Here is a 12,312-nt window from a genome sequence, read left to right as displayed (position 1 = left end):
TTAACGCAACCTCTTTTTCTCTTCTTTTGAAAGTTGAATAACAAGGCACCTGTCATCCTTCAGCACTTCCTCTAGAATTTCCTCATCATCAGAAATATCCTCATCAAGGATTTCTAGCACTTGGTTAGGGGTAGAATTGTACGCATTTCCTCTTAGCATATCTCTAAATGAATTCCTCAAACCCTCATTTGGAAGATGTTGTTCCTTGTTTTGCCCTTCAGTTTTTTCATTTTCCCCTGCATCTGCTTCTTCCATAGTTTCATCAACCTTGGATCCCTTATCGAAAATTAGATGAGTAATCTTTCTTTTAGGTTTTTTATTTGATCGAATCAGTTGATCTCGTTCTTCCGACGATTTGGAATTTTCGCCAGAGAGCTGCAGAGCGTTTTCCATAGTTTCTTTCTTAGACATCTAATTGAATATCCTTGAGATAATGCTTAATTCTATTGTATTTAATTTCATTGTTTGATCTTCTAACGAGGATTGAAGATCTAGGATTTCATAATCTCCGTAAGTATCTAGAGAACCGCATGAGTATTTTCAGCCAACGACCATGCATCAGTGGATTTCAAGCCTAGTACTAACTCACATATTGTATTGTTTCGAATGAAGTTTTTTATTAAGATGATTGTTGATCGAACTTGCAATGTAATTAGTTCTAAGATGTTATAGATGTTATATACTTATTATTTTGGAATTTTAGATTTCTTAGGAATTTGTTTGTAAGTGTCATTTGTCTATCTTTTATTAATGACATACATCTTTTTTCTTCCTGTCTAAACCCCCATTGATCTCAATTCAAATTTAACATCAAAGTCTTAACCACTACATTATGTCATGTTTCATGTTAACCTATAAAATACGAATGACTAGTCATACATCATACCAATTTTAGTCAAATTTGTGCATTGTCATGTCTGTCACAAGTATTCAAGAACAAAGTATTAATTTAAACTATTCCCTTCATTTTTTTAAAGCGTTGAAGTGTTACACTTTCCTTTTGCGGTCGATTTATTTTTAAGTATTACACACTTCCTTTTTTTGGCAACTTACTCCATTTAAATATTATACCTCTCTTCTCATGGTCCCCATTCAAGCTCACCATTACTTTTTTTTTTTTATCATTTCTTTCCCTCTCACATTCCTTACTTTTTAATAAAATATTAACCCTACTATCTTCTTTTATAATTTTTTAATACCCCAAGCACTCTCCTTACATTTTTTTTTATATTCAAGTTAATTAATTTGCCTAAAACTATATGTGTCAGTCAAAGCGTAACACTTAAAAAAAAAATTTATTATGGAGTACCTTTTACAATATTCGAATACCTAAAATATCCGAAAAATAGATATTCGATAGAGCTAATCAAGTATGGCCCGGCCCGATTTTGGGCGGGTTTTAGGCACAATTTTTCGGCCTAAAATCGGGTTGGGCCCGGTCCGGCCCGAATTTTTTTTTGACGGGTTTAGGAATGTGTTTTATGCATATTTAGTTGATTTTTTAGGGCGGGCCCGAAAAGCCCGCATGGCCCGACCATTTTGGGTGGGTTTGGGCACAAAGAATCCGGCCCGAGAAATGGGCATAATTTTTTAGCTCCGGCCCTCCCAATGATCACCTCTAATATTTAATCCAGAAAAAATAGATACCCAATCTAGTTTTTTATTGTTGAATATTTAGTATCTGTCAGATTTACCGGTCTCAAGGGAGAAATAAGGGATAGAAACTCAGAAGCCTAATACTAGAGCCTAAAGCGAGGTTGAACAAAACTTATTAAAAGTATGATAAAAATCTCACAAAATTCATTATACTCAATGTCGAAAAAAAACCTAGCAAGATGATACTGTGAAAATATTTGTTGCGTTCGGTACATGGGTGCGTTGCAAATAGTGTGCTGCTAATGACCAATTTTCCACTAATTAATTATCATTTATCAAGATGAACAAAAAATGTCCTTGGGTGCACCATGCACCCGTACACCCGAGTGTGTATAATAATATCTCATGATACTGAGAAAATATAATAGCATGATGTCGATTTTCTCTTGAGAGAATTAAACCTTGAAGAGTGAGTAGCACTAATACCAACTAGGTCTATTGTAATATTTTGGTTTTTAGAGAGACATAAGAACTGGTGATGAAAATCAATCTTAAAATCTCCTGAAATTAGAAGGGAAGCTCTAACCGCTTGAGCTATCCCTCGCTCTCTCACCAAAGAAATAAAAATAAGAGAAATGGAGGGAGGCAATAGTGAAAAAGGGGGGAAATTAAGTCTCATTAAAAGTCACTTCCACGGGAGTCGATGCCGGCAAGTTTGGCCAACCACCAGAATCCGACATATGATATGTTTTAACAACAATTTTTTTTTTTTAATAAGTTACAAAAAGAGCATTTTATTAGGTAATTTCTCGCAAATTTTCCAATATAAAAAAAAAATTGTATAAAGTTGATATATCTTTGATTAGCAATAAGCGTAAATTATATAAAGTTGATATTTGAAAACTACTATAGTATATATACAACAAATACTTGTACAAATATATTTAATCTTGCATATAGAGCATAAATATTGATCAAAATGTACATAATAATACTACCTCCGTTAAATATTAATTGCAACTTTTGAATATTTTATATTTTACAAATAATAGCCCAAAATTACAACTAATACTTAACACAGGTAGTACAAAAGTCAATTGAGGCAGTAAAAAAAACACGGGGAATACAGTGAGCACAAAAGAGAGATATTTGCATTCCTGGTGGACATCCATCCTCAAAATTATGCATGGGGTACATACTGATACACATAATCCCAAACTACCAACTAAGCCAAGTGTTAGGCTTTTAGACATACACGTGCATACCCTTATCTCACTGTCCAACCTTCTAAATTCCCACAGCCAATAGGACCTCTTTATTCTGAATTTCTGATTATTATTATTACCCAAAAAAAAAAAAAAAAAAAAAAAAAGGAAAGAAAGAAAACAGATTTTTGCAAGAATCATCTTTCTTTGTCTTTAGAAATATGCAGCAACTATGAATGTTATAACAAAATTTTGAGGCACAACCCAAAAAGAACAAAAAAAACCCAGATGACAATATACACGACTGAACTATTCCCTAATTGCCTTCCCTATATTACAGAGCTCAGAGTACCTTCTTTGCATTCATATCATCATAATTGTCCAATTACCTGCAAAAAGAGCATTCCAAATGAGATTTACTACAGAAATTTACCAAAAATCCAAGCATATTCTGTCGAAACTCGACCGACATTTTCACAACCATTTGATCTAAAAGAGACACAGTTGCTAAAATCGATCAAGAAGTCGTATAAAGCAGGAAACTATAATGAGGCTTTCTATTTCCTTCAGAGCATGGTGAGCAGGGGTTACCAGCCTGATTTAGTCCTCAGTACAAAGCTGATTAAAGGGTTTTTCAACAGCAAAGAGGTTGAGAAAGCAATAGAGGTGATGAATATATTGGAATCGAAAGGCAAGCCGGATTTATTTGCATATAATGCTATGATCAGTGGTTTCTGCAAGGTAAATAGAATTGAAGATGCTAATAACCTGCTTAATAGAATGAAGGCTAAAGGATATTCTCCTGATATAGTCACTTACAATATCATGATAGGTAGTCTTTGTAGCAGGGGGAAGCTTGATTTGGCCTCGAGAGTTTTGGAAAAGTTATTGAAAGATGATTGTCAACCAACTGTTGTTACCTACACTATATTGATAGAAGCTACTCTTAATGAAGGCGGGACTGATGAAGCAATGAAGGTATTCAATGATATGCTAGCAAGAGGGCTTGTGCCCGACGTGTATGTCTACAACACCATGATTAGAGGGATGTGCAAAGAAGGGTCAGTGGATCAAGCATTTGCTTTTATTCGGAACTTACCCTCCCAAGGTTCTCATCCAGATGTAATCTCATACAACGTCCTGTTACGGTCGTTACTAGACCGAGGGAAATGGGAACAAGGGGAGCAATTGGTGAGAGAGATGCTATCTCGAGGATCTGAGCCTAATGTTGTCACTTATAGCATACTGATTGGTGCATTATGTCGTGCGAGCAAGGTGGAGGAGGCTTTAACAATGCTGAAGGTAATGATGGAAAAAGGCCTAAAACCTGATAACTATAGCTATGATCCTCTGATTTCAACATTTTGTAAAGAGGGGAAATTGGATTTGGCAATTGGAGTTTTAGATCTCATGATTTCTAATGGCTGCTTGCCGGATATTGTCAATTATAACACTGTTTTGGCAGCTCTGTGCAAGAATGGGAAGGCTGATCTAGCTCTAGAGATTTTTGATAAGCTTAGTGAGGTGGGTTGTGATCCAGACGCAAGCTCCTACAACTGTTTGATAAGTGCATTATGGAATGTCGGGGATAGAACAAGGGCTATGAAAGTGGTAGAAGATATGTTTAAGAATGGGGTTGATCCTGATGAGATTACTTACAATGCCCTTCTATCCTGTCTTTGCAGAGATGGGATGGTCGATGAGGCTATGAAATTACTAAGGGACATGGAGAACTTTGGTACTAAACCAACAGTTATTAGCTACAATATGGTCCTACTTGGCCTTTGCAAAGAACGCAGGCTGACAGATGCAGTTGAATTGTTGGGACGGATGGTTGAAAAGGGTTGTCAGCCAAATGAAACAACTTATATTTTGTTGATTGAAGGGGTAGGATTCGCTGGGTGGCGTGACGAGGCTATGGAATTGGCAAACACCCTAATGGAAATGAATGCACTTTCCGCTGAGTCTTTCAAACGCTTGAGTAAGGCCTTCCCTGTTCTTTCTACACAGAAAGAACTTGCAGCCTCTGGAATATGAATAAATATGAAAATATTCCAACAACAAAAGAGATCTGTAATATTATGTCAATATTAACTATATAAGACACTGTATATAAAAATCTGTTCTGGAAAGACCAAAATTCCATACATGTTTAATGATGGCAGCTAGAAGTTTGCCATTATGCTGTCATTTATCAGAGCTATTTCAGCAAAAGTGTAAATATTTCACTTTCTACTAATACCACATGTACTGCCCTGTAAATTTTGTTTTAAAATTTGAAGCCACATGTATAAGTGTATTTGATTTCTTATTCATGCAGATTAAAAATGTACAACTTTAAAGTAGTCTTAAGCTGCTCACTAGATTAGAGACAACACAAGGTCTATATGGTTTCTTGCTCAAGCTAATTGTCAAGGTAGTAGTAAAAGAAACGGACAGTATTTCAAAATCCAATACAAGATGTACAAGTCTATATGTTTTCATAGTCATTATTTTTCAATTGTTTATATACAATGTCCTATAATGAAGTATGTGCACTTGTATAGGAATAGAAATGTAGCAGCTTTAAAGTAGTACTAGCCAAGTAGATCTTAGAGTTTCCAAGCTAGATAATCTCAAACTTGGGCAGCATTTATATATTACCCTTTCTACCCAAGCAAAGCTGATCCAAATTCAGCCCCATGTTTAAGAAATATTAGTGACAAGAAAGGTACGGACTAGGAGACGTACGCTGTCAAGAGTTCCACCTACTAGGGGCCAGGTCAAGGCAAAAAGTAAATGAGTACCAGAAATCCCTAACAAAGATCACATTGTCAGTAAGTTGTAGTCATGTAGATATGCCTAATCCTAATTGATGATTAGAATGCAAATGGCACTTGTTTTCCTCTTATTTTTTTCTCTTTCCATGGCATACAGAAAAAGGATTATAGTAGCACTGTATCAATAAACTTAAACTCCTTATCCTCCAAGTTATTTTGCTCATCTTCTTAAACATAATTTACAGAATGATTTCGGAATATGCAGGAAATATGTTTTGCACCTAACAAAAAATAAACTTTGCAATAAAATAAGCCATAGACCCATTAGCAGCAAATGTTTATTAGATAAACATCAATGTTTTGCATATTGTAACAGAAAGGAAGTTGAGTGAGAAATAAAATTGAAATGCCCAACTTACAAAAATTAGCCGCATGAAGATTGCCCGGAATCCTTTTGATGGCACAAGTTCAAGATCGCTTTATACTCGGTCTCGAACCAGGAGATATAAGATAAAAAGATGCTCAACTGGCACCAAAATCAAGGAATTAGACAAAGCCGAAATGAAATGATTGATTATTTCTAGGGTCCAACATTATGAAATGACAGACATTCAGACAAACAGATAAGTGAAAGCCAGCCATGAGTAGACCACATTGTCAGTCAAAGTTCCTCTCCATTACAAAGAAGCTTTATCACATGGAACGACTGGCTCTAAAAAGCAATGACAGAAAATGCAGTGATGAACCAAATGTAGCTAAAGCTATGTATTTCACAGCATATACCAGTCCAAAAATAATATCACACATTAAATCATGCTCCTTTAGGGAGTTGTCACACTTATCGGCATCATATCATAGCCAAGGAAAAAAATAAACTTAGGCAAAGACACCCATGCTCATATGCATCATAGGATTAAGGGAAGGAAAAGGGAAACAGACAAACAGAAAGCTGAAAGCAGATAATCATAAGCAGACAATATAGTAAGTCAAAGTTCTTAACTTTCTCTCCACTATGTCTTTCGCATAAAGCTCTATTTCATGGAGTAAAAGGCTCTAAAGAGACATGAAAGAAAGTGCATTTGTCAACAAATGAATTTGAAGTTGCTTCCACAACATATGACAGTCTAGTTTATCAATACATCAGACAATGCTTCCTTTGGGATGTTACCAGCATCATGGGCTCATAGCATAGCCAAGAATAAACCAATCGAAGAAAAAACACTCATGCTTACATACATCATAAAGTATAAATTAATTAAATATCATGTGCCTTCATAAAAGCAGCGAGATTTTTACATGGAAATCCCAAATAGCAAAAGACAATGACCATGGAAGATAATCCTACATAAGGCAAAGATAATTCCAGATAGTATAAGCAACATGAACTTTGTGTGCTTCTTTTTGCCTTGATCAAGTCAATATTCAGTTTTATAATCTTTTTTGGTAGAAGGAAGTGTTCAAGTACTTTATTTAAAAAAAAAAAAAAAAAATAAAAAATAAAAAAAAAATAAAAAAAAAAACATAAAGAGAATATGATGCAGAAGGGGTCATACTCAGAATGTTGAAGAAGTCAAAATTTGCCTTTCAATTCAGCTTTACACCTTCTCTTAGAATTCCCCATTCAACTAGCTTAGAAGACAGTTCATGTGCTTCTTCAATCATACCATAAGCAGCTACTCCTCTAATTAAATTGGTGTAAACAGTTTCATCTGGCTTGATCTGGTTGGAGATCATGATTTCTAGAGCTTGTATAGCAATATCCAGCTTCTCATTTCTGCACAACTCCGGAATAATAAACCTGTAAAACCTGTTTTGAATCTTGTGGTTTCTTCTATTCATCTCCCTTAATACCTCCATACACTCATCGTGTTTATCTGCCCGGCAAAAGCCCCAGACTAGACAACGATGAGTTATATCATCTGGAACAATTCCCTTATCGGTCATTTCATTATACACCTGCATTGCTTTCTCCATAGAACCCTTCTTAGCCAAACCATCCATGACAATGTTATAAGTAATCAAGCCAGGAGAGCAATTTCTATCACTTAAAAGCCTAATAATGCAAAGAGCCTCATCCAACATTCCTTCTTTGCAGATGGCTGCTAATAGGGTATTGTATGTGATTATATCTGGGGAAAGGTTTTTGCTAACCATTTGATCAAGAAAATCTATGGCACGATCCAGGAGCCCATGCTTACACAAACCATTGATTAAGATATTATATGTAACAACTCTTGGATGATGAGAAGTTTGATTCATGATTGACAAAATGTCATCCGCTTCAGCCCAATGACCATGGCTACATATAGCATGAAGTACAGTGTTGTAAGTCACAGAATTTGGCTCCAAACCATGAGAACCTAGACTATGCATCACCAAAGCCATTTCTTTGAAATTTCCTTTTTTACTACTAGAGTTTATCAGTGAATTGTAGGTAACTAGATCAGGATAACAGCCTTCAACAGCAAAATCATTCAACACCCCAAGAGCTCTTACTAACCCACAATGTTGCATAACTAAATCTAGCAAGATTGTATATGTGATAGTATAAGGAGGACATCCCTTTCTAAGTTGGTCCTTCCAAAATGAAATAGCCTGATCAAACTTGCCCCTATTAAAGAAACTCCTGATGATTGTGTTATATGTGATTGCATCTGGTAAGCAGCCACTTAAGCTCATATCTTCCAAGTATTCAATGGCAGAGTTCAAATCCCCACGCTTGCACAATCCCCCAATCAACATGTTGTATGTGATAACATCCGGAACACCACCAGACATTACCACAATTTGCAAGACCTTTGCTGCTTTCTCAACCTGGTTTTGTTTAATGAGACCGCGTATCAAATTAATACAAGAAGGGAAGTAAGGAATTTGACTTTGACGGGCCATGACCTCTACCAACCTAGTTGCTTCAAATAGCTTTCCAAAGCTGCAGTATTTTTGAAGAATATAATTGTTTTTAAGCTCACTGTTCTCAACAAAGGGTCCTTCTAACAATGAATCAGGCTTCTTTAAACTAATTTGTCTAGAATTCTTCTGTGCACCAGTTGTATGTCTCTGTTGTCTAATCTCATCGACATCATTAATGCAGACATTAGCATTACCATGCAGAGCTCGGCTGTTTAACCGGAAGTTATCTCTCCTAGAACAAAATCTAGGACTTCGTAACCAAAATTGACATGCATGGCTATATTTTAATAGAGAAGCTAATTCGGACTGACATGGTTTCACATTAGCACAATGGACAAAACCAGAAGTAGTGTCCTTTCTGTTATGAAATAAATCCACTCTTTGTAAACAAGGAATCTCGACTGTAGAGTGCTGAGAAGTAGCTGCAAGCACCATCCTTACCTTCAGTACTCAACGGGGTTGCTGACATTCATTCTATAGAAGCACTCTGTCTCATGATAAATTCCAGTATCCCTATCAATAGATAATAGTGTTCTCCAATTCTCCAGCAACCCTCAACTCTTGAAACCTGCAACAAGAAAGGTCATGAACACAGGACCTAAAATTTTAGAACTCAAAGAACATACTCCGTATCAAACTTTAAAATACAAATTAAGGATAGTATTTGATAATTCTTTTAAAATAATCCCATCAATGTCGAAATAAGAAAACTCAAGCATACACAAAGCAAGTACATGGAAAGTAAGGATACATGACCAATTTGTAGATTAATTAATTAGATATACAAACTCAAGAAGTCAAGTGTGCAGCATAAACTATTCCACTCCCCTCCCCTCTCCAAAAAAATTTTAAAAAAATAATAATAAAAAATCCTCATGACTCAGTAATCAGTGATTACTTTTTCACATCAAAAAAATACCATAGATTAGTTCCATCCTACTAAATGCCCAACGACAGGTGATGCCAATGGGCTACCTTCTAATAAGTTTCACTACTCACTCTCAAGATGAGCCCTCAACACTTCTTTTTCCTCTGAAATTTTTACATTAAAGTGGTTATAATAAAGTCAAGCAAATTTCAGCATGTATACTTTACACAAACACCATTCAGTATACGTGTTATTCATCACCATCAAGAGGTCTCCTAAGCAAACTACTCAAAATAAACCACTTGGCATTGCCTGTTTGCCACACCTTTCTAGGGGTCTACCAAGACATCTCTACCACATATTATTCATTCACAACCAAGAAGATCACCAATAACACGAATACCCAAAATCAAGATTACCTAATAACATCCACACAGTTACACGGTAATAGACTTATATAATCCAACTTCATTTCAAATTACAATAAATCATACGATAAAACTTACTACTCCACCATGGTTGATGCCAAATACGAAATATAATTACAACTAATAAGAGTAGCCCTAGAAAGTAGGCGTGCGTGTGTCATGACATAAAATTGTACTTCAGATTCACATTGAACAGTTGAACTAGTGTATTCACAACGAAAATTAACATCGCCGTTAATATGTGAAAACAACATAGTTTGCATCATGGCAGCATATAGGCCATCCAAGTTCCACATAAGACAATAAACTTACGAAGAGACATCAAAATAACCTTCATTCACACAAATTGAAAGCAAATAAACTTCCAACTATCCAAAAAAAAACCTACAAAATCATCTAAACACACAAAGCTAATAATATAACATTCGACGGTAAATGCTATATATTCAAGTTCCAAACTATCCAACTTTTGCTAAGAAATTATCAAGATAGTTTTTCTAAAATAGAAAACACACCCAACTGTTTTTTTTTTCTCCCTCCAATCCAATACCTAAAACAACAAAACATTATAATGCAAAAATTATCATATACTTAACGAAACTAACAACAAAACATTAAACTTCACTATACAATACCAAGGTTATAGTAATTAAATTTACATGTGTGAAAATGGGTGTTGAAGGACTAATAATTTTCCCAAATACGAAGTAATTTAGAGTAAAATGAAGAGCTCTCTCCATTTCTGTTGTGAAGAAAACAACGGTGCGAAGGTGGTAAGAGAAGAAAAAGAAAGGAATTGTGGTGGCTTACCGGAAAGTAGCAGCGGTTGACGGTGACGGTTGCAGCGAGCTGCACAAGAACCAAACGGTGGGAAACTGGGAGTACAATTAAGTAGAGACTTGAAAGACGAAAACAAAGAATTCGGGGGAAGTTTTGTCAATTTGTTTAGAGAAAATTCAAGTTTCTCTTCTTGATAAACAAAATTAGTTTATCTATTTTGGTAAATAAATTAACAATTTTTTTATTAATGTGGGCTCCCTTTCTCATAACTGGGGCAAATTTTTGGTGAAGTAAAATTATTAATTTATTCACTAACTTTTATACGTAATATGTGACTTGCCACACGGTGTAACCAATCATCATGAGGTTATTTCTTTAGTGTTATAGGGGGTGGTCAGCTTTATAAAGGTTACTTCGATCGTGTTATAAGGGTTACTCAGTGAGTGTTTTAAGGGTTACTTGATCAATATTATAGGGTTACTTAGTCAGTGTTATAAAAGTTATTTTGTTCTTTTACAAGCGGCCACATGCATATGGTGTGACTAGCCGCACACAAAAATTTGGTGACGTGACGATTGATTTTTTTCTTTATTCTAAAATAAAAACGTGAAAGCTCCCAAAAATGCCTCATTTATTTATATACTTCCTCTGTGTTTAAATAAATGAAACATTTTCCTTTTGCATGCATGCCAATACAATACTTTGACTAATAATATCTTTAATTATCAATAAGTAAAAATTATAACAATTGAATATTAATAAACTATTTATCAAGACGATTCCAACAAATAATCACAAGACTATATCTATTTTTATGTATAAATCACAAACATTAATCAAAATGAATTAGATGAATAGTGTAAAAAGTCAAAATGTTTCATTTATTTAAACACGGAGGGAGAACTTTGTATATATTAGAAAGAAACAAATTTCGTTTCTCACGAGGGCACTTTTGTAAATATTTTGCATTGAAAACTGTATTGCCGACTTTTTAATGATATTTCTACTGTTTGTTGTTTATCCCAAAAATCGTCTAAGAAGACAAACCTTGGTTGGGACTTTGTTATGCGACTAGATTAAGGGTGTGTTCTATTCACCTCATTTTTACTTATTTGAACCTATTACACCTTACTAACACTAATTAAAACTTATTTGACTTTATTTGATCTTATTAGACCTTATTAACACTTAACCTTATTAGACATTATTTGTCATTCTTGAAAAATATTGTATAACATATTGGTAATATGAGTATATAACAATATATTAAAATTAAAGCAGTAATATATGAAAATATTAGCATTTTTATTATTTCAAATTTATTTTTTTTTTTTTTAAAAAAAAAAACAAAAAAGAGAAGCAATCAAAAGTGTACGTAGCAATAACACCAAATAAAATTCTAATCTTCTAAAAGTATGCTTCATCATCATCATCCGTCATCACTTTCTTCTTCTGTATCATCCTCTACAACACCTCCGACCGACTCCCATATATCTTTTGTTATTTTTGTCCGAATACGGTTCATATTTTTTTTTCCTTTGTTTATCATACATATTATAATCTACTCTAGTCTATCTCTCCATTATTTCTTCAACCTCTTAAAATATTGGTATCCCTAATTCGTATAGACGGATGAAATTGTGAAGCATAAATGTTGCAACAATGATAGACAATTGAAATGCTTCATCCATCAGTGGCATCATCTTTAAGATCTTCCATTTTTTCTTTGATACGCCGAAACATATTTCAGGAGTATGTAAAGAGGA

At 34.6% G+C, this 12,312-nt stretch overlaps 2 protein-coding genes across 2 annotated transcripts; one reads left to right on the top strand and one right to left on the bottom strand.

Moving 5' to 3' along the window:
• Positions 1–2,931: 2,931 nt before the first annotated feature.
• LOC110704561 (pentatricopeptide repeat-containing protein At1g08610-like) lies at positions 2,932–10,696 on the bottom strand. Its single transcript, XM_021882371.1, has 4 exons — positions 10,577–10,696; positions 7,114–9,038; positions 5,980–6,086; positions 2,932–3,190 (listed from the first exon to the last, which is right to left on the bottom strand). Exon 2 carries the CDS (start codon positions 8,903–8,905, stop codon positions 7,145–7,147), a length of 1,761 nt encoding a protein of 586 aa, XP_021738063.1. The 5' UTR covers positions 8,906–9,038; positions 10,577–10,696; the 3' UTR covers positions 2,932–3,190; positions 5,980–6,086; positions 7,114–7,144.
• LOC110704562 (pentatricopeptide repeat-containing protein At3g04760, chloroplastic-like) lies at positions 3,073–5,112 on the top strand. Its single transcript, XM_021882372.1, has one exon. The coding sequence runs from the start codon at positions 3,090–3,092 to the stop codon at positions 4,836–4,838; it is 1,749 nt and encodes a 582-aa protein (XP_021738064.1). The 5' UTR covers positions 3,073–3,089; the 3' UTR covers positions 4,839–5,112.
• Positions 10,697–12,312: the final 1,616 nt, after the last annotated feature.

The sequence above is a fragment of the Chenopodium quinoa genome, unplaced genomic scaffold, assembly GCF_001683475.1.
Source record: "Chenopodium quinoa cultivar QQ74 unplaced genomic scaffold, ASM168347v1, whole genome shotgun sequence".
NCBI classification, from domain to species: domain Eukaryota; kingdom Viridiplantae; phylum Streptophyta; class Magnoliopsida; order Caryophyllales; family Amaranthaceae; genus Chenopodium; species Chenopodium quinoa.
Note: the sequence above shows the minus strand (reverse complement) of the source record. Positions and strands in the feature narration are given on the sequence as shown.